Source organism: Canis aureus, chromosome 4 (assembly GCF_053574225.1).
Source record: "Canis aureus isolate CA01 chromosome 4, VMU_Caureus_v.1.0, whole genome shotgun sequence".
Lineage (NCBI taxonomy): Eukaryota > Metazoa > Chordata > Mammalia > Carnivora > Canidae > Canis > Canis aureus.
The window spans coordinates 16,488,351-16,511,144 of record NC_135614.1 but is presented as its reverse complement, the minus strand read 5'-3'; the positions used below and the strand labels follow the sequence as shown (position 1 = coordinate 16,511,144).

The 22,794-nt window shown below is 41.3% G+C and overlaps 2 protein-coding genes across 12 annotated transcripts in view; one reads left to right on the top strand and one right to left on the bottom strand.

The window, feature by feature from the left end:
* The window catches only part of EGR2 (early growth response 2), a 104,537-nt gene that overhangs the window by 70,885 nt on the left and 10,858 nt on the right, over positions 1-22,794 (top strand). The window contains exon 1 of one of the 6 annotated variants that reach the window (XM_077894667.1): positions 465-607. The exons of the other annotated variants lie outside the window; for them this stretch is intronic. The gene's annotated coding sequence lies outside the window, so the exon portion shown is untranslated. Of the gene's footprint in view, positions 1-464; positions 608-22,794 lie in introns of those variants that run through there. 6 annotated transcript variants of the gene reach the window in all.
* LOC144312246 (uncharacterized) overlaps positions 1-22,794 on the bottom strand; it is a 56,244-nt gene that overhangs the window by 28,803 nt on the left and 4,647 nt on the right. For 3 of the 6 annotated variants that reach the window (XR_013377740.1, XM_077894672.1, XM_077894670.1), the window contains exons 3-4: positions 16,807-16,931; positions 10,101-10,161 (exon numbers count right to left, since the gene is read on the bottom strand). Coding sequence is in view for 3 of the 6 variants with exons in the window: in XM_077894672.1 (XP_077750798.1) it covers positions 10,101-10,161; positions 16,807-16,931 (186 nt within the window). In the remaining 3 variants the exon portion in view is untranslated. Of the gene's footprint in view, positions 1-10,100; positions 10,162-13,037; positions 13,453-16,806; positions 16,932-22,794 lie in introns of those variants that run through there. The other 3 variants (XR_013377741.1, XR_013377742.1, XM_077894673.1) reach the window with 2 other exon arrangements.

Genomic DNA, 22,794 nt, shown 5'->3' with positions numbered 1-22,794 from the left:
GTGTTGTGAATGGACAATGTTCCAGACAAACCTAGGCTTCATGGCAAATTCAGTCAGGTGAAACCTCATAATAGGACACTTCTCCAAGAAGATTCATAAAATACCACATTCAAAAAAAGCGTTAGGATTCTACTTCCAGAATGTCACTCTGGGTGTGCTGCTATGAGCTTGATTGACTAGCTGTTGTATCCACATTTGTAATGGACAAGAACTTTCCTCCAGGCTCTGTTAGAGTTCATGTTCTTTTTCATCCAGTATATTGAAATTTTAAAAGGTACCATCTTATGCAAAATCCTATGCTAGTCAGAAAGCATGAAAGTCAAGGATACAAAGGTGGACAAGATGTGGTCTCTGTCTTCTCTTCTAATTCCCAAAGAGAAAATTTAGAACCTTGATCTCAAGGTGCTATGTCTCTCTGAAATATGTCAGGTGCTTACTTCTTTTTTCTAAAATATTCTATTTATTTATTAGAGAACGAGAGAGAGGAGGAGGAGCAAAGGGAGAGGGACAAGCAGATTGTGCTCAGTGCGGAGCCGATGTGTGGACCCTGAGATCATGACCTGAACTGAAATCAAGAGTTGGAAACTTAACCAACTGAGCCACTCAGGTGCCCCAGATGCTTACTTCTTTTCTTGAAATAATCAATGGGTTTTTTGTTGTTGTTGTTGAGGATCTTTGCTAGGAATAATGTTCTGTTTTTCTGATCCCTGTATGATGAGCCAATGAATTCTAGTTCTAAATTGTGCTAGATTTCTATAAAGTGCTGGATTCCCAAACCATCATTCTCTAAGAGAGCTGTACGGCTGTAAGGGACAGGGTAAAAAATGGTGGTATCTAACCAGAAAATTTCAGTTTCTTAATTCATTATCTTTAGACCTAAAGAGCAAAGTCAAATCTGAGAGTGATATATAGTACTGGGAGCATTCAAAAGACGCAGCTGGGAATGTGGAGAGCTAAGAATTTTTGTGGGGTTGGTATAACCCACCTTAAAAGAAAGAGAAACAGATGGCATATTAATTTGCTAGGCCTGCCATAACAAAGTACCAGAGATTGGGTGGTTAAAACAAGAGAAATGTATTTTCTCACAGTTCTGGAGCCTAGAAGTGCAAGATCGAGGTTGATGGGTTTCACTTCCACAGTTATCTTCTCCCTGTATCCTTCTGGCCTTTCTTCTATGCATACCAATGTCTCTCTGTGTCCAAATGTCCTCTTCTCAAAAGGACACGAGCTAGGTTGGATTGGGGCATATCCTAATGGCTTCTTTTTAACTTAATCACCTCTATCTGCAAATACAGCCACATTCTGAGGGACTGGGAGTGAGGACTTCAACATATGAATTTTGAGGGGTGGGTTTAAAGACACAATTCAGCTCATAATAGGTGGGATAGTCTTGTTTTTCAGTCTAAGACTGATAATCTGGGGATCCCTGGGTGGCGCAGCAGTTTAGCCCCTGCCTTTGGCCCAGGGCGTGATCCTGGAGACCCGGGATCGAGTCCCACGTCGGGTTCCCGGTGCATGGAGCCTGCTTCTCCCTCTATGTCTCTGCCTCTCTCTATCTCTCTCTCTCTCTATCATAAATAAATAAAAATAAAAAATTTAAGACTGATAATCTGGGGACACTTAGGCCCTTCTGCAAGGGAAGTATATATGCTTTGGAGTTGACTTTCAAAAATATGAAACCCACTATAGGCAGGACCCAGGTCTGAGTTAGGCTTCTAAGAGAAAGAGTGACATTGTGTACCATTTCATTCAAACCCTGTGGGTGCAGAGTGTGCCTATAGCATTCACTTCCATGGGAAACTGAACCAACTGGGGCCTTAGTGGGTTCTCTAATGAACAGACTCAACAAACAAAGGGAAGTAAGAAAACTGATTGAAGGACAGATGGTTCTCTAGTCAGCGTATGGTACATTCTGAAAAGGTCTCACTTGGTAAGCATTTAGTTCTTATTTTCTCATGATGATTCTGAGATGAACTCAGAAACCAGGCAAGAAAAGAAGACATTCCTGATTAGATGCCCTGTGGTTGCTGGTGTGTAGGAATCCTGATTTAGAGTTTGAGTGTGGTCTGACAGACCAGGGCTGCGGGAGGGGCATGGATCTGTGCTTAGACTTCCACACTCCCACTCTTTTGTCATTAAGCTGGCTGGACATATTCTTGTGAATATGAGGTAAACACTCTGTCATTCTTTGACCTCAATTCACTCTGCAAGTTGTAAATATCTCTTAAGTCATAGAATCCTCAGTTTGGAGTTCCTTCCAGAGTCATCAGATTATTATATTAAACAGAGATGATGAGTAAGTTATCTGAAGAAGGCTGGTGGTCCAAATGTCTCTACATTACCTTGGTGGATCTGTCCGAGTCCAGGGTTTGGTCTCTAGACCTTAAGGTATCAAAGACATGTAATTTGTCATCATATTGAAAGACAGATGATTTGTTTTAGAGGAAACAGTTGCCAATAATTGAATCAATGCAACTTGTGCATAGATCTAGCAAAAAAATACAACTATTAGGAGGACTAGACACTCCTGTCTTCTGAAAAGTCCATTTGGTTTCTGTAACCTCCATGGGAAACTATGTTATAATTGGAAGGTTGCTTGGTGAGTCAGAGACCTAAACAAAAGGAGTTACTTATATGATTCAAATGTTTAAATGCAGGGATGAAAGATAGATTTCATTTCATGAGCAACTCTTATTGATTGTTAAGGGCTGTCTGGAGTGTTGAGAATTATGAGGCCACTTTTAGACCTGGTGGGAAAGCAACAGTTGATTAGCGATGTCTGCCATGGACACAGGATCAGGAGTAAGTGACATGTATGCTCTACTGAGCCATCCCTAGGGTAAAGCCATCACAGATAGCCTTCTAAATTCATAGACACACAGACACATGCACACACAGACACACACATCACTAGGACTAGGGGCTCAGGAACCTGCACAGTGCTTGGCTGGCAACCACTGACATCCATTTTCAGTGCTTCCATGAGTCATGGGTCTTTCTGACTAACCCATCCTTCCTGTGGATATGTTCAGTCAGGTCAGAGGTAAGTGCTTCAGGTCTGAAAGCAAGCCAGTGTCTTTGAGATGACTGCCTAATCATTTCAGGCTGACTTATCTTTTCACTCCCAGAGGATTATCTTATTGATCAGATTTGGACACCTCTCTACAGCCCCTGTATGAGGAGAAGAATAATCTTCTTTAGCAATTTTCATACTTTAGGTGAAGTCTTTTTTTGTTCCCCCAAACTAAATCTTATCTGTAACTGGGTTATATCCAACAAATAAGAGCAGCCGGGGACCCAAACCAAAGAACCGAAAGGTTTCGTGATTTCCCAAATGCTATTCACCGTTTGGGCAATCACGGGTGAGCCTCCGGAAGTCTCAATCGTCACTGTTTGGCAGATACCATTTTTCTGTGTGTAGAAGCCTGGAAACATGGAGTTTTATTTGAAAACCACTTATCTAGGTTAATTTCTTCAGTCCAGAGATGAGAGAATGCAGGCATTGGAAAGTAAAATGGCTTACTCAGGATCGTACACAACAGATGAGGCCATACTGCCCTGAGGATCTCCCATCTCCCATCTGGTGTTCTTTCCACAAGCCCAATACTTATGGGTCTAGGGAAGATTCTGTCAATATTCCAGTGGCCCAGCCTCCTCTGAATTGTATATCTTCAAGGTGAGGAGTCGCTGCAGGCCTACCTGAGGGGACAGGCTGAGGACCCCATAGAGAAATATGTCTGCCTTGTCTCTCTTCCATTTCACAAGTGAAACCTGACAGCATAGATTAGAAAAATAATAAAAGGCCATCTCATCTGTGTTCCTTATTTATTACACATTATCCAGGTATCTGGTTGCAAAACCTGCACTCCTACTCCTCTCTCATTGTTAACAACGTTTGAAGCAGAACACACTGACCTGCTTCATCAGATAACATCGGCATTTCAGTGAGTGCTCCCTTTCCAGGTGACTTCCACCCTCCCTCTTGGTTGTCCTCTCCTCACTCCCCCCCAAAATTCAGTAGGGAGGAGGGCACTTCAATTAACAGCAAAGCATGCCTCCTTTACTTGATAAGTCTGCTTCCATATGGAGTCAGAGAAAAAAATAAAGGAAAAGTTGCACCCCTTTAAAAGAAAATAGATAGACTACCCAGTAGGGTCAGACAATGGAGTCTGGAAGAATGTGACCCAGTTAACCAAGGGGGTGGATACCTCAGTCCTCCTTCTCTGGTCCTGCTCACTGTCCCCTCCCCAGCCTGTGGAGGACACTATGCTTAGATGAGAAATCAACTCTTCTTTAGTCTTTGTCAGAGAGAAAGGGACAGCGAGAGAGGAGGAATGTAAGAAGGAAAGGGCTAAGGAGAAGAGAAGAGAAGGGACAGGAAAAGAAGAAGCTGAGGGGGAGAGAACAGGAAGAGGGATGGAGATGAGTGTCAGAAAAAGAGGGGAAGAGCCAGAAAGTGAAACAAGAAGGAGAAAAGGAGAAAAAGATGGAAGAGGAGGAGAGGGAGCTTTGGTTTTATAGTATAGACAGTAAAAACCAAGTCAAGTGGTCCCAGCCTGCGCCACCTCTTGGAGACTCAAGACTGGACACCAGGGGAGAGGGGCGAACCTCCCCACCTACTCTGAATCACCCTGAGCAAGTCTCCTCTCCTCTCTGAGTCTCAGTTTCCTCAACATGCAGTGAAAAGGGTACGTGCAAGGCCCTGAGCGTCTCTACATCCATCCCCACCAACCACAACCATTGCCCTGGGGCAGTGTTGGGTCTGTGCTGAGGAGACACCAAGAGAACAGAGCCCTTTGTGGCCAGCCGGGGACCGACAACTTGAAAGGCAATGGGGGCAGAAGAATTGAAGCATTTTTGTTGTGGAGGAAAGCGTGGGCTGCAGGCAGGGAGCCAGCAACCACTGACATCACCATAATACTTGGAACGGGGCCTCTGAGAGGTGGGTGGGAGCCTCAGGGAGTAGGCAGAGTTACCTGGTGAAGGGATGGAGGGCCTGAGTCTGGCCCAAGAGCAGCAAGGACACTGGAGAGAAGCCTGGGGGCTCTCAAGGTTTCAGGAGACCGGCGACCGTGAATCTAAAGATAGGAGGAAGGTGAATAGCATTTGGGAAATCACGTAACCTTTCAGTTCTTTGGTTTGAGTCTTGGACCAGAAGATGGAAGGGGAAGATGAGCATGATCACCTCAAGGCAAAAATCCATTCATCTTTATTTCTGGGCCTTAAGTTGGAAACTCTCGATGCAGCAATGTTGACGTTCACTTTCTCTCTTGGGCCCCCAGAGCCTGCCCAACAGGGAATGGAACTGGAGGCCACCTCTGTGATAGGGCATAGGGGTGCCAGGACTTCCTTTTTTGCTCTCAGATGTGGCTACTGCTAAAATGCCACCATGCTTATACTCTCCACTATTATCAAGCCCCCTTTTGGATTAAGCATTGCCCTCTTCCCACAGACCTCTTATAAAAGTATTTCCTTCCTCCTCAGGGATTTGCAAGTATTGACACCTTAGTACAAGCTTAACAACTCTATGGTTCATGCCCCACCATTCCCCACCAGGGTTAGAATGTTAGGAGAGAGTTGTTCAGGGTACTAGTGAGTGAGGTGCTGGAATAAAGGGAAGGCAGACCAGGAGCTCATTCCTTTGCCCTGAGGAAGCTGTTTATGGGATACCAGGAGATGCCTTACTCTTCAGGATAGCCTTTGCAAAGTCCTTAAAAGTCCACACCCCTCTTCTGCAACCTCCTTGGTGATGGGAACCTCATTACCTCATGAGACAGCTCATTTCATTGTTGAATGACCTAAGTGGTTAGAAAGTGGTCAGCTCACACTAGGTTGAAATCTCTCTGCTTGACAAGTCCACCCATTAGTGCTGGTTCACAGAGCATGTCTGCTTCCTCTTCCCCTGTGTCAGCCTTTCAAGTTGTTTAAGATGGCTATCATGCGTTCCTGGGTTTTCTCTTCTCTAAGCTAAATATATCAGTTTTTGACTCTGCCTCATGTGACAAGGCATTAGAGCCTTCATCATTTTGAGTAACCCCCAGGTTGTCAGTGACTGTTTTATGACCAGTGCTCCAGAGTGAAAAATATGTAGTCTGACTTTCACAAGCCTATGGGATAGATGCTTATTGAATTGAGTTCATTATTTGATTCTGTGATCTGGAAATTATCCTTCTATTTATGGAACCAAAGACTTGGTTTTTCAAAGATGCTGCTTCACTTTGCCTTGTGTTAAGCTCATAGTCAGCTCAGACTCTTAGACTGCCTGTACATAAGTTACTACCCATCCCATATTCAACTGATAGGACTTTGTAAAACTGGTTACCACTGTTGCTAAACAGGAATGAGCATTGACTATCCCATTCTGTATGTGGTTCTGTGCCAGGCACAGGACAAGACAGATAAGGTATTTGGGGAATTATATTTGAAATTTATTTATTCAACACTTACCTATTGTTAGTACTGACTTTATAGTGGACAATTTGTCAGCATCAAAATTTTACATGTTCTTAGCATTTGTCCAACATTCTATCCTTATTTTCCAGACCAGATTGTTCATATAATGAACATAAAGATATTTATAGAAGGATGTTAATTGCAGCATTTTAGTTATGAAAAAAACAAGCAAATTAATTTCAAAGAGAAATGATAAATATAGTATAGTACCTGCAGAAATGGGATATCATGAATCCATTAAAGTGAATGAGTTAGATCTGTCTGTAACAACACAGGAAGATCTTCAAGATATACTGTAGAGTGAAAAATGCAAGTCATAGCAGAGTGGATACACTGTAGTCTCATTTATGTTTTAACAAACTAAAGCATATTTAGAAAGTATATATATATGTATTAAATATAATTAAGAGTGAAATATATACAGTTAACTATTAATGCAAGTTTCTTATTAGCAGGAGTTAGAAAGAGGAGGATAGGCATAGGTGGTATTTGGATTTTTGCAAGCATGTATTCATTTATGACTTGTGTGATTTTTTTTAAAAGTTTTCTAGAAGACAGAGGAAATATATCTCAAGCAGATATTAGGGAAGACAAAGAATTCAAAACTGGAGGTGTTATCTCCTTCCCTCAAAACAAGATAAAATCCAGTAGGAGGGATAAGGCAATATACGGATAGTGACAGGATGATGCCATAGAAGGTGTTGAGGAATCCAGATGAAGGAGAGATTCCCTCTGCCTGGAGAGAGGAGAAACGGCCGAGAGGTGGAGCCCAGCGGATGGGAGGATTGTGATAGGGGATAGCACTGAGGGGCTTTTGTAGGAAGGTAAGAAAGGCTGTACCGTCTTTGGATAGGATGTTCAGTCTAGTGTGTTGGAAGTGTAGGGTTTGTTCGAGTCACAGTCAGCAAAAAGTCTAGAAGGGTAAGTTGGGTTAGAGCTCCAATAGCCTTTGATGTGCTTCCTTTGGTAACCTATGGGAAATACCCCTGGGTGATGCCTTAAGTAGATTAATGCAACTATGATAAGGTCAGAAGGTTGAAGGACAATGAGACTGGAGGCCCTAGAGCGACCATTTAGGAAACTATTGCTAGATATCAACATTTTTCCATGCTCTATTCAAAGTTATTAGTGTTTCCCTCATCTACCTCCCTAAATAAGTTCAGTGGCTAAGCAATCTTGGAAAATTTGCCCATTAAATCTTTTCTTGAAGGTCTGCAATACCCTTAACATATTATAGGTCCTGAAAAGTCCTGCAATAAAAATTTATTTAATTTTTATTAACCCCAAATTTCTCAAATTTATTTGATCTCAGATTTGGTTTGTAGCCTGTATTTTTCACAATGGCATTCTGAACAGCAGCAAGCTCTTTGGAAATCTTCTTACAGCAAAATTATAAAAGTCCAAATGGGGGTGGCAGCAGAACAATGGGGAAAACAGGAAGGCTGCAATCATCCTGGAGAAGGAAGTTTTGAAAGGGTTTGCCATGTTGTTTGTATATCTCGAGAGAGAGAGAGAGAGAGAAAGAGAGAGAGAGAGAGATGTGTCAAAGGCTAAGACTTCCTTACTTCTGCTATATGTCTTCATACCAAAAATTGCAAGCATCAGATCTAATCCTGGTCACACACAGGTCACACACACTGAGGCCATTCCTATTTAGTGGCCCAGCATAAATTGCTAGCCTGAGAAAAAAATCAGTTCCCCCCCATGTCACACTCCTCATGAAAATATTCAACTTAAAATGGGATGTAACATAAGCGACAGAGTGAAAAGACAACCCATAAAGTGGGAGAACATTATTGCAAACAATATATCTGACAAGCAATTAATACCTAGAATATACAAAGAATGCCTACAATTCAACATACACACACAAAAAAATGAATAAAGGACTAAAATATATTTTTTTCTGAAGAAGAAATGTGACCAATGACCAATAAGCACATGAAAAGATGCTCAACATCATTAATCATTAGGGAAATGCAAATGAAAACCACAGGAGATAAGCCTCACACCCATCATGATGACTATTATCAAGAAACCAAAAATAAAAAGTGTTGGTGAATATGTGAAGAAATTGGAAGCCTTGTGCACTGTTGATGGGAATGTAAAAAGGGATAGCCACTCTGGAAAATGGTATGGAAGTTCCTCAAAAAATTAAACCTGGAACTACCATATATATATATATATATATATATATATGATCCAATAACTCTACTTTTGGACACATACCCCAAAGAATTGAAAGTGGGGATTCAGATATTTGAACATCAATGTTCATAACAACATGATTCACAATATCCAAGAGGTAGACACAAACACTTGGGTTATAAATGGATAAACGATGTGGTATACACATACAATGGAATATTATTCAGCCTTAAAAAGGAAGGAAATTCTGACACAAGCTACAACATGGGTAAAGACATCAGAAGACTTTGGGCTAAGTGAAATAAGCCAGTCATAAAAAGACAAATAGTATATGAGGTGCCACTTACATGAGGTCCCTACAGTAGTCAAATTCATTGAGACAGGAAGTAGAATGGTGGTTGCCAGGGGTTGGAGGAAAGGGAACAGGGAGTTATTGTTTAATGGATTCAGAGTTTAAAGAAGTTGCAAAAAAATAGAAAGTCTGGAGTTGGCTAGTGGTGCTGGTTGCACAACAATGTCAATGTACTCAATATCACTAAATTGTAGTGATACGATGGTTATCACTACAATGGTTATGATGGTTAATTTATATTATGTATTTATTTTACCATAATTAGAAAACCCCAGCAGGATACAGCATTTTAGTTCCTGTAGTCAGAAAGATGCTAAATCTCTTCAACTGACAGTTTTATGTTTTCTACAGGTTACTGTCATTGTACAAGTGGTCTGGAGCTCTAAAACCTGCATATACAAAACATTATCACCTGTAGAAAATTTAGAAACTACAAATGCAACACATTATCCACTGTAGAACATAAGGAAAATACAAAAGTAAAAAAAGAAAATAACATCACCCACCTCCTATCTGGAGATAACTAATCAAGTTATCTGGAGTAGCATTTTGGTGGATTTCCTTTAAGTCTTTTTTTTTCTGGAGTATCTCTGCAAATTCTCAACCTACCCTCTCTCTCTCTTGCTCTTGCTCAGAGAACTAGGGGCATGACAACCATTGCATAAGATAGCTACTTTTGGCAGGTCTTAGTCCAATCTGTGGCCAAGGTAGCTGGTTATGTCAGCATCGAATAAGAGATTGCTTCTTTCATGAGGTGGCTATATGGAGCCCTTACTGGTCATCTGAACAGTGCCCTGGCCAGTCTAATATATAAACATAATGGGATTTAGAAGGGATTTGTCATACCAGGAATTAATTAGACTACTGGTTCCCAAGGCACTCTGGAACTTCCTGTCTTAGTGCTCGTTAAACTTTATTGTAATGAGTGGTTTGATGTCTATTTCCCACTAGAATATAATGTAGGATCTTTGTTCCCTGTTGTAGCCTATTGTTGACAAGTATCTGGATCATAGAAGTGCTCAATAAATATTGGTTGAATGAATGAATTAATGGATGCTCATAATGACATTCACTTTTGTAGAAAAATAAAGGGGAAGCTGCATAGAGTATTATTCAAGAGCATGGCTTCTGAATTCAGATGACTCACATTTGAATCCAACGTGTGTGATGTTGAGCAGATTGCTTAAAGTCTGGAAGCTTTTTCTCATCTGTAAAATGGGGATAAAATTGTACAGTTAGTGTGAGAATTGATTGATATAATCCATTATAAATCATTTAGAATAAAACTGCAACATAGTAACCACTGAATAAATATCACTTACCATCACATTTAGCTTTCAGTTTGATTGTTTCAAGAGTATTTCCTATGTTATTAAATATTGCTAAAACAACATGTTTTTAGTGGGTATGTACTATTATATATTGCAAATTTACCATAATTTATGGACATTTACATCATTTAGATTCTGTTTTAAATAATTCTTGGGTGAGCATTCTTGTAATTGAGTAGTCAGGAGCAGACTTAGTACCAGAGTGCTTGAGTTCATATACTGACTCCTCTCTTACAAGCTCTGTGATCTTGGATAACTAATATCTCTGTGCCTTAGTTTCTTCTTGGTGAGGTGGGGACAATAAAAATTCATGGGAATTTTGGGAGAGATTAAGTAAGCTAATATATGTAGGCTGCTTATAATGATGTCGGGTAAAATTAAATGCTTTATAGATGTTTGCTATTATATTTTTTTGCTCATCTTTTTTTTTTTTTTTTTTTGAGAGAGAGAGAGAGGGAGGAGAGAGATGGGGATAGGGGCAGAGGGAGAGAGAGAAAGAGAATCTCGAGCAGACCCCATGCTGAATGCAGAACCTGATGCAGGGCTCGAACTCACCACTCTGAGATCATGACTTAAGCCAAAATCAAGAGTTGGATGCATAACAGACTGAGCCATCCAACGTGCTCCATTTATTGCTCATTTTTAACTTTCTTAAGTCTTTAGACAACTGAAAACTTTGTTGAATTTGCTAGGGAAAACAGCATCTTTCTACTTTTGTTCAACAGGATGAACACTTACTATATTCTAGATAGGAACCCCTAACCTAAGTATATCATTTTGTGTTGGAGAAGACAGAGCATCATTAACTGTTAGAGCTTGTGTTAACTGGTGACCCTTCAATAGTTTATTAACTGCTTTCAACTGAATATTTTAAAAATGCTTTTAGATCCCTGATTGTTTATAGTTTGAAAAGAGTAGCTAATATTAATTCCTAAATATGATCCTCCATTTCTATTTATCGTCTTATATCTTATAGAGTAATTTCTTGGTTGGGGGCAGCACCTGAGTGGTTTAGTGGTTGTGCATCTGCCTTTGGCTTAGGTCGTGATCCTGGGGTCCTGGGATGAAATCCCACATCAGGATCCCCACAGGGAGCCTGCTTCTCCCTCTGCCTATGTCTCTGCCTCTCTCTCTGTGTCTCTCCTGAATAAATAAATAAAATCTTTAAAAAAAATCCCAAAACCAAAAAACACCAATAATTTCCTGGTTGGATTCCTAAACAATGACACTTGATATGTAAATTTATATTTAATTTACTATGAATGCCACCCTAAAGCTATATTTTGCCTTGGATATTAGTAATGATGATTGTACATTTGTGTGATTTATAAGTCAATGACATTTATTTGTAAGGATGACTTACACATTTCTAAATAATAGGAATACTTGATTAAAAAAAAAAAAAGACTGAAGAGCCCTGATCTAGGTTAAAGCTTAGATCCTTTAGGAAGGTGTGATAGGCCTGACCAGTCCTGCTTTAATTCTCATTTTACTTCATCATCAAGCCCCCACCCTTCACCCTCAGCACTGCCACCATCCCAAACCACCTGCAACCTGTCAGCTGGTGGCTTGGTTAAAGACCTTGTCTTAAGGCTGTTCAGTCTTCACACATTTCTTTCTTTCTGTTTTTTTTTTTTCTCACACATTTCTTTAAGCCATAACCTCAGTCAACAATTTTTTTTAATGTACATGATATAAAATGGTAGTGAAAGGCTTGCCTCCGCCCTTGTTCTGAAGCACTGAGCTGTTCCGTTCTGTTCCCGTTCCCCAGATTTAATCCTGTTTATTTCCAGAAGCTGAACTTCAGCAGCCATTTCACTGTGTTGGCCAGAAAGCCCAATATATTTAGTCTTATGATTTATTTTTATTTCTGCAAAATGATACAAGTTTCTGTTTTGCAGTAGTAATATAAAGTTCTCTTTTAAAATATATCTATTTGTGAAAATAAATCATATAAAAGTACAAAATGAATAATAGTGCAGAATGCAATAAAAATGGCTGAGGTTTGAGAGATCCAACACTGTAGCATGCTGAGATTCCATAACTGAAATGTTACTGGCAAAATGGGGACTAGAAGCTGGGTCTTCTAATGGTCCAGGTCCTTATACTGGGCTTTTTTTGGCAGATAAATTTTCCTGTGTAGCTAATGAATGTCTGTCATTGTTTGGCAGCAGGACATAGGTGTAGAGTGATGCCATGTCCAGTGATCACATGTCCAGTAATGCTGAAGTAGAGAACATGGAAGCAGTTGGTTTGAGGGACACGAAAATTAGAGACCTTCCCTGAGGCCTGCTTGCAGTCTCCACCGCAGCTCACACTAGGTGAGGACAGCCACCCCACGTGGTGAGGGGGTCATGGTACTGATGCTTGGTGTTAAGGATGGGGAATCCTGGATCCCCTTCCTGGCACAACGTTTGAGTCTGAGGTTTGGGGATAAATGACTTGACTACTCCAGAGGTGACTCACTGCAATTTGGAAATTCTCAGCTGCAGTCCTCACTTTAAGAAAAATTATTATTATCATCTCTGACTAATAACTAGCAAAGTCAAAGTGAAAAATAACTCATTGGGGATGCAGAGAAAGTTCTTTTTTTAAATCTTTGTATTGAGCTGCCATGTATAATAAGGCAAATGCAGAGAAATGTAGATAACAAATCTTAAAATATTAACTGGGTAATTATGCCAATTAACATTTAATTTTATCTATCTGATCACATTTTATCTATAATAGCATCATAGGTAACATTTATTGCTGTAGACTTTTGAAAGTTAATTAAAACCACTGAGACAGAACCAACAAAAGACCATTCTTTTTTTTTTTTTTTAATTCACTGAAGTTTAAACAATCAATTTTCCATTTTGAAAATTTATTCCAAATGGAAACTGAGAACCAGGGCCAGAGACAGGTGTCTTTCCTTCCTGTCAACTGCCTTAGAATGAGACTCCTGTTGCCAAACTCCCCCTGGCTCTCACTGAGGTGAAGTCTACATAAAAGGCAGTGACTGAGTAGGGACTCTGTTCTTGAGTCCCCCACCTTCCTGGTTTCTGGCCTCTTGGCCTAATGCAAAGGGTCACCTTCTCCCCTGGAAGGAACGGGCTTTCCCCTGGCTCTCCATATTCAGCGGCTGCAGCTCAAGTGAGTTCTCAGTTCCTACTCCGTCCAGGAGCCCTGTAGAAGAACAAGCAGTGGCCGCACGCTAAAATGTGCCATCATGTCCCTCCTGGTTCATTTCTAGCAGGGTCTTTGGATCCCAGGGGAGCTGTCTGCACAGTGCGTGCTGACCAGAGCTGATCAACCGATAGGGGTTGCAACTGTGGAGAGTCCAGGGACCAGGGCATGGGAGAGAGTGGGGGAAAATCTGTCTTTAGGGGACTGCCATGTCCTGGGGGAGGTCCTCGGGACTGCCAGTCCTTTGCACGAGGCTAAAGTTTTGTGTTTTTTTTTTCTCTATCTATTATTCTATTATAAAACCAAGCCTGCAAAATTTGGGGCCCACCTTCTCCCCACACAGAGCCTCATTAACCACTTTTTGTGCACAGGTGTCCGTGCAGTAATTCTCAGAGCGTTCTGATGGGAAAAGAATGTGTAGCTGCTGCTAAATGCAGCCTCCTTAATTTTTGAGTGGGCTGCATGAAAACATATTTTTCCTTTCTTGACTGGGTTCAAGAATCTTTGCCCAGAAAACTAAAGATGATAAATACGTACCTAACTTATGTTTATGAGTCTGCAAATACGGTAGCCAAGCTTTTTATCAATCTTCAAGTTAAGTCCACAGGATCCATTAATTCTACCAATTGGCTGCTACAGCATATGTTTGGAATATGTTTCCTTTGTTTTTTATTATTTATTTATTATTATTTTTTAAATGTTTCAAGTTCTTATTTAAATTCTAGTTAGTTAACATATAGTGTAATATTAGTTTCAGGAGTAGAATTTAGTGATTCATCACTTACATGTAACAAACACCCAGTGCTCATCACAGCAGGTGCACTCTTTAATGCTCATCACCAATCTAGCCCATCCCCCCACCCACCTCCTTTCTAGAAACACTCTTTGTTCTCTGTAATTAAGGGTCTTTCTTATGGTTTGCAATTGACACATCTGATAAAGGGTTAGTATCCAAAATTTATAAAGAACTTATAAAACTCAATACCAGAAAACAAATAATCCAGCTAAGAAATGGGCAGAAGACATGAATAGACATTTTTCCAAAGAAGACATCCAGATGGCTAACAGACATATGAAACAATGCTCAACGTCACTCATCGTCAGGGAAATGCAAATTGAAACCACAATGAAATACCACCTCACACCTATTAGAATTGCTAAAATTAACAACACAGGAAGCAACAGACGTTGGTGAGGATGCAGAGAAAGGGGAACCCTCTTGCACTGTTGATGGGAATGCAAACTGGTGCAGCCACTGTGGAAAATAGTATCAAAGTTCCTCAGAAAGTTAAAAATAGAACTACCCTACAATCTGGCAATTGTACCACTAGGTATTTACCTAAAGGGTAAAAAATACTGATTCAAAGGGGCACAGGCACCCCGACGTTTACAGCAGAATTTTCAACAATAGTCAAATTATGGACAAAGCCCAAATGTCCATTTACAGATGGGCTTTGTCCATAATTTGACTATATATATATATATATATATATATATATATATATATATATATCAATGGAATATTATTCATTATTCATATATATTATATATATGCAATGGAATATTATTCAGCCATCAAAAAGAATGAAATCTTGCCATTTGCAATGATGTGGATGGAGCTTGAGTATATTGTGCTAAGTGAAGTCAGTCAGAGAAAGATAAATACCATATGATTTTACTCACATGTGGAATTTAAAAACAAAACTGATGAACATATGGGAAAGCAAAAAAGGAGAAAGAGAAGCAAACCATAAGAAAGACTCCTTTATCATTTATTAAGAATCAAATGATCAATTAATTTATTTACCAGTATTTATTGCTCATCTGTCACAGTCATGCCACTGTATTAGATGGAGGATAGAGAAGTGTACTGAGTTATGAAGGATATGGTTCTATGTAAACCTGAAAAAAAAATGAGTGACCTTCCTGCGTTTTGCTTTATCCAATCGCCACTACCATACCTGTGATTGTCTTCCCCTTCTTGGGACCCTGTACCAATATTTTTGAACATGTTTGATAATACTTACCATGTTCTTCATACATTCTATTTATTTGTGCCTTTTTCCTGGACTACAAGTTCCAAGAGACAGGGACTCTAATTCCTCTTTTATTCTCTGTAACCTCTGGCACAGGACTTAACATACCCTAGGTCTCAAAACACTTAGCAGATGATTTCATCAGCAGTGTCCTCTTTCCTCAATTTTGACAGATGACATTTGTTTAACTGTTAAGTATAATTTACACCTGACATTCTTGATTCTTTTGGAACATGACAATGAAAAAATCAACTTCTTTCTTTGAACGTCCATTTTCTCTTTACATCATTTATTGGTTATTTTTGTGTGTGTATTTTAAATAACTAGGTCCCAATGAAGCCAACTTATTCTTGATTTTTTAAAAAAATTATATAAACTGTAATTTCATTTCTATAGCCCAAATTAAAATACATCACTGAAATTAAAGTAAGCCCACGGGAGTGCCATTAGCGTATTCAAAACCAAATGTTAATAATAATGGTATTTACTAACTGAAATTTAACAGTATTCAATCAAAAAATAACATGCAGCCCTCACTGCTTACACCAAAGAATATGAGTTACTTTAAGTTCCTGTACTCTGATTAGATAGAAAAATCATTTTTCTTCCTCCTGTCTCCTTTTCATTATATCTATATCATTTGAAGCAAAACATCCATTTGAAAGAATTAATGGAATCCTGGGGTCTTACCTGAAGTTTGAAAAAGAATAAATCACCTTTATGTATAAAAGTGAAAAGAGATGCCAGGTATTTACAGACTCAGTCTACCTTCTAAGCATAATCCAAGTATACATCTGAAAATTGATTTGCTCCATCCGCTTGCAAATGCCTTGGCACAAGCAAGGCAACAGGATTCAATCAAAACAATTTCACAAAGAACATTTTATATAAGAATTATCTGATCTCTTCATAGGAAAAAACAGACTCTAGTTTTTCCTTTGTAGAGGAGGGGAGGCCTCTTCTACAGACCTAATATGGTTTGCTTTATCATGACTTGAAATGCTGCCTTATGTAGAAAAGCACAACCCAGTTTAGGATGATGTTGAGCCTGCAGCCCTTGCGTTCCTCCCAGATCCTCAGGGTCGGTAACAGTAGACTGCCAAAGCTGCATGGGGCCTTGGATACTATGCAGACTAATACTTCTAGGCAGCTGGGACCCATGGGGGGAAAGGGACCATACTAAGGCAGTGGATCCCAAACCTGGCTGATCACTAGTCTTTCATTTCATTCATTCAGCAAATGCTTACTTCACACTCTCTGCTAGCACTACTCTTGGTGTTGAGCATACAGTGGTGGTTGTGACAGCTATGGCTCTTACCATTGTATCTGCCCAGCACTAAGAACACCACACAGTGATGGACAGGAGATGAATGACCAGGGAAGAGTGGGGAGGTCTGGGAAGGAAAGGCTTGTGCTGAGATGTGAAGGAAATATCCATTCGGGCTGTTGAAACAGAATACCATAAACTGGGTAGTTGAAAAACAAAAACAAAAGTAATTTATTTCTCACAGTTCTGGAGCCTTGGAAGTCCATGATCAAGGCACCAGCAGATTTTTGTGTCTGGTAAGAATCCACTTTCTAGTTCACAGTTAACTATCTTTTCACTGTAGGACCCGGGAGCTCTCTGCGAACTCTTATAAGGGCACTAATCTCAATCATGAGGGGCCTACCCTCATAACCTAATCACCCCAAAGGCCCCACCTCTAAATCTCTAAATACCATCACACTGGTGAATAGATTTCAACATACAAATTTTAGGGGTACACGACATTTGGTCTCTAGGACTAGATGTGGGATGATCAAAGAGATGGGGCAGGAGCCATTCCAGACAAGGGGAGTGGTGAGAACACAGGCTCTGAAATGGAAAGGGGTTGGGATGTTTAAGAGGTGGCCCAGCATGGTGAGCATGGGGAAAGAGGAAAGAGCTGTGACTGAAGGGGTAGGACAAGACCGGAACATGTAAAGATTTATAGGTCATGGAAAGGAGCATGGGCTTTTAAAACTGGTAACAGGCTGTCAGCTCATCATCAAATTTAAGTTTTTAAGAGGGCATTTTCTTTATTGTTTTTATTGTTTTAACATAGGTTACTGGGGCTAGGCTTCTGATGACTCAGATGTGAAGCTGGACCAACACAGTTATTGGCCAGTTCCTGAGGCTTCAAGTCAACTACTCCTACTGTATTTTTTTTTAAAGATTTTATTTATTTATTTGACAGAGAGAGAGAGACAAAGAGACAGAGCACCAGTAGGGGGCAGGGGCAGAAGGAGAGGGAGAAGCAGGATCCCTGCTGAGCAGAAAGCCTGCCGTGGTGGTGCTCAATCCCAGGACCCGGAGTCGAAGCAAAGGCAGATATTTAACAGACTGAGCCAACCCGGCATCCCTCCTTCCACTGTATTAATGAACCTCTTGCCACCCTCTAGACAAACACGAAAGGGTGGGAAGTGTTACCCATTAGCCAAGGTAAAATTGGCCAAATTTTAGCCACAAACACAACAAATTTCACCTAAAATACTATATGATCATATTTGAGCAGACTGTAGCTTAGGCTAGCTAAATTCAGAAAAAAATGAAATCATCAAGGCCTTTGTCCATGAAGTTGATGAATTTGACCACTCCTCCTGGTCAGGCTGGTCACCCCAGTAGAGTAGACCCAACCACACTTAAGCCACCCCACACAGATGAGTATCTCTTCTGGTTGCACCACAGGCTGATAACCTAGAGGGTGGTAAGCAATGAGTCAGTGCCAACTTCAGAGAAATGGGACAAATGAGGACTACATGGGATGGTCCTGGGGCTGGTGGCCCAAAGTTGCTTTCAGTGACCTAGTGGGCTAGGATCTGGCTGGTCATCAGTTGTTGTTGCTTAGCTTTATGCTATCAGCCTCCCTCATTGGGGGTAAAATGACATGGGGGTATAGAACAGGGTCAGCGCACACCTGGGGAAGGAAACACATGACCTAAATGTTAACTGGCCACCAGCCATCAAGGTGTTGTAGGGATTTCACAAGCATTCAAGGGCCTGGGCCTTCCCAACTAGTAGTTGAGGCTCACATTAGACAGAACTTCAACATCAGCACCAGGAGACCTGACTGGGAATGCCAGCTCCACCTCCTCAATAGCTGTGTGAACTTAGGTGAGGGCCTTGGCCTCTCTGGGTCTCATTTGGCTTCTATGGGCAGTGGGAAAGGTGAACGTGGCCTTGCCAACATCACATGGTTGTATTTCAAGTCCCAAGGGAAGTAATGTGTGTGAAAGGGATTTGGGAAGGATAGAGAGCCACATAAAATGTCTGATGAGGCTTTACAAGCTCTGGGAAGTGTGGGAAATCAGGAAGTTCATCAAAGAGTTGATATGGATGCTGAAAGGATCAAAAGGAAAACTTCAGAGGACAGGCTATAGGAACGGAGATTTGTCCATGTTACACAGGAGAGGTCGAGGGCTGTATCCAGCCTGGGACTGGTTCTTACTCAGAACATCATGACTAACTTCTTTCATGTCTCCTGAAGAGAAAACAAAATAAAATACATAATAAAAAAAAGTGTTTTCTATCTCTGAAGAATGGATGTCTTGCAAGCATGTTAAATACCAGGATGTGTTACTAAAGCAAGTTTGGTATTTTGCTCTAATGGCCTTATAGGAGACTTGAGTGTAGGGGACTTAAATGTGATTCTGGCTAAAGATAAAGGAAGATACTACACTACAAACAGGGCTTTCCTTTTTTTTTTTTTTTTTTTTTTGTTCCTGGAATTAAATTCACAAGAATTTCCAAGCTGTAAGCTACACAAAGACAGGAAGTTTTGTTCACTGATGCATCCTAAGCACCTAGCACAGTACCTGGTGTGTAGTAGGTGCTTAATAAATATTCACAGGATGGATTAACAGAACACCATGGCTTGTTCCAGTGTTTGAAAGCAAGACTGGCCTGTCCCTATATATTCACTTGCTCTCTGGTTCACCTACTTAAGTAGGCCCAGTGCCAGCATGTTGAGGGCCTGCTTCGTAAATCACAGCAGTGGCTTTCAGACACCAGGGAATTTGCATGGAGTGGAGGGAGTCAAGCCCACTCCAGCTCAGCTGTACCACCAAGCTTTGACCTTCTGTATATACTGGGCTTCCAGATATCATTTTCCATGGTTTTGGTTTGGAGCTGCCATCATATGAGAGCGTGTTGTGATGAGAAGCCTGAAGCACAGGAAAATCAAGGAAATAAGTATTTTGTTAAGGTGTTTTCACTCGAGGATTTCCGAGTAACGGATGAAGGGGCTAACGTGGTCATTTTGGTCATGCCTTTTGTGTTTTTTGTTTCATAAAATCCAGACAGAGAGAAGAAAGGATCTAAATTGTTCCAGCTCTCCTCTTTTTTGAAGTTTCCACGGGCTGTTGCCTAAATAATCTTTTTTTAAGGTTTTATTTATTTGAGAGAGAGAGAGAGAGACAGAGACAGAGACAGAGAGAACATGAGTGGAAGGAGGGGCAGGAGGAGAGGGAGAAGCAGATTCCCTACTGAGCAGGCTCACCAGGCTCCATCCCAGGATCCTGCGATCATGACCTGAGCTGCAGGCAGGTGCTTAACCCACTGAGCCACCCAGGCACCCCTAAATGATCATATTTTTAAAGAGCAAACTTTCTAAATTCTAAGAGGCTGGGAGTTGGCCAGGTTTCTGGGGAGATTCTGATTGTGTGCTTACAAGGCCATTGACTGAAATTGTTCTGTTACCCAGTGGTGATCACATTGTACCCACAATATTCTCTCAGGCACAATAGCTCCTGAGCAGAAACATACATTCTAGTTAATTATTAGGATAAAAGAAGTAGCGTGACCATGTGTCTAGGCCCGTATTTAACATCAGGGAAGCAGACCCACCAAGGATGCATTCGTTCCAAAGGCCTCAAGCCTCAAGGGGACACATTCCCCAAACCCATCTCCAGAGAAAAGGAACACACATATCTGGACCACCTTCCAATGTGAAGGAAGAGGCAACAGATCACTTTGAAGGGCTTTAGAATTGGTCAGCAACTGAACGGGTTAGAAGTTCATTTCAGCGATTGATGCGCCGTCCCTGTCCTGGAATCATAAATGTCGCCTCCTCTCTCACCCCAATCTGTGTTCAGCTCTATCACTAAAGGTCCAGCAATCCGCACAATTGCTCTGGGAGATGACGATCGGATTTGCAGTGCATGACCTGCTTTTCAGAATGTGTTCTTAATTCTCTTCCTTTGACTCACTGCAATACCCGGCTGAGGGCAGCTGAGGCAGGTATGCCCAGGCCCATTGCAAAGATGAAGAACCCAAGGCTCAGAGAGGTTAAGTAGCTTGTCTAGTTACACAGGCTGGGGTAGGTCCTGGGAGCGCCTGCTGACAGGTGATGGAGTCACACTGCTTGGGTTTACATCTTGGCACTTCCACTCAATTAGCTCTGTGGCTTGGGTTTGTGTGACTCAGTTTCTTCATCTGTAAAGTGAAAAGAGTAATGATATCTACTTCATGGTGTGGTTAGTAGGCTAAGAGATAAGGCGACATAGTCGGCAGAGTGCTTAGTACACTTTAAATGTTTGCTAAATATTAGCCATTATTATTATCAAGGATACCATTATTGTGGAGAGAAACCATGGAGCCTGATTCCCCATCTAGGGCATTTTCCACTCCACAGTGACACACCTGGCACCAGGTTCTGCCAATCTCCCTGCACCCAATCCTTTCCCTCTGCCCTCACCACCTTCCTCACTCAACACAGTGAAAACTCAAACTCTCTGTGGCCTTTCTGGTTGCGACTGAAAATTCTGGGCAGGCATGAGGGGATGTGATGTCTCTACATCTTCATGGCATATGGTTGAGAGTATCATCAGATATGGGAAAAGAATAGCCTATCTCCCAAGGCTGCCACCCGAGGCTTGAGTGATGCGAGTAGAGGAGGCACTGCTGCTTCCTTCGACATCAACCACCGACCCAAGATAATGGCACCAGTCTGCGGCAGAGGTAGAACTGGGAAGGGGAATCTTGGGGCTCCTCACCCTGAATTCCTTCCACTCCCCAGCTACATGCATTGCCTGCATCTATGACCAGTAGATGGAATAGTCGAGGAGGGAGGCTGGCCTGAGAAGGGCTTCTGGGTTGATGTCTCCACAGTGGTCCTCACTCTGGGCTACCGTCACATCAGTGGTACTCACTGTGCTGAGAACAAATGGTGGCAGCTTGGAACTTCCCGATATAAACAAGGCCATTCCTTGCTTAATCCTTTCCCCAGGGATGCCTGGGTGGCTCAGTAGTTAAGCGTCTGCTTTCAGCTCAGGGCGTGATCCTGGAGTCCCGGGATCCAGTCCCACATCAGGCTCCCTGCATGGAGCCTGCTTTTCCCTTTGCCTGTGTCTCTGCCTCTCTATCTGTGTCTCTCATGAATAAATAAATAAAATCTTCTTAAAAAAATAAAAAAAAAACTTTCCCCAAAGGCCATATCTGAAAAGAAGCCCTTCAGAGGATGTTTTCTAGGGTCCTTGTCCTTGCCCTGAAGTCCAACATATGGAGAAATCATTAGACATCCCATGCTGTCATCTGGGTAGAATGGAAATCTGGAGCTCTGTGACCAGATAGCATATGAAAATCTCAGATGGGCCAGGTCTCACCTCTCACTGCTGGGATGGCTCTAGCAAGTTCCTATGCAGAACTCTGCTTGCTGGAGGACAGACAGGGAGCACATTTGGATGTCTCTGCCTTCAGGGACTTTATGGAGTTGAAAAGGGAACAGCACAGAGACTCCATGAGACAAAGCACAAGGCAAGTCCCAAGCACAGGTTACACGCAGTCTAGGAATGTCTCTTCTGGAGCACGGCCCCTAGATTTTGCAGGTCACTCGCTAACCCACTCTTCCTAAATTTTAAATTTCTATTCTACGCTTTTAAACCTCCTTGGAAAAACAACAGTATTATCATCATGCATTTCGATCTTCCTGGGGGAAAAAAAGTGTTGTCAGTCAGGTTCTTATAAATGTGGAACTTGGCTTTTGAAGTTTAGATGACGCTTTCCACACGGGCACAGCTTGTTGTAAATTTTGTGTCAACAATCGCTGCTTTCTGGATGAACTTTCCTCCTTACGACCGAAACCCGAAACTCCTCAGCATTACTATCATCATTATTCTTAGAAGCTAGAACTCTGAATTTGGGAATAAATATCAAAAATGCTTTATACATCGGGATTGGAGGTGGAGCTATTCTTTTTGCTCTTATCTGCTGCAGGCTGCTTTCCATCACTTGATACACTTAGGAGATGTGGGCTCTGGCCATTGAGAAAATAGAGCTTGTATTCTGGCT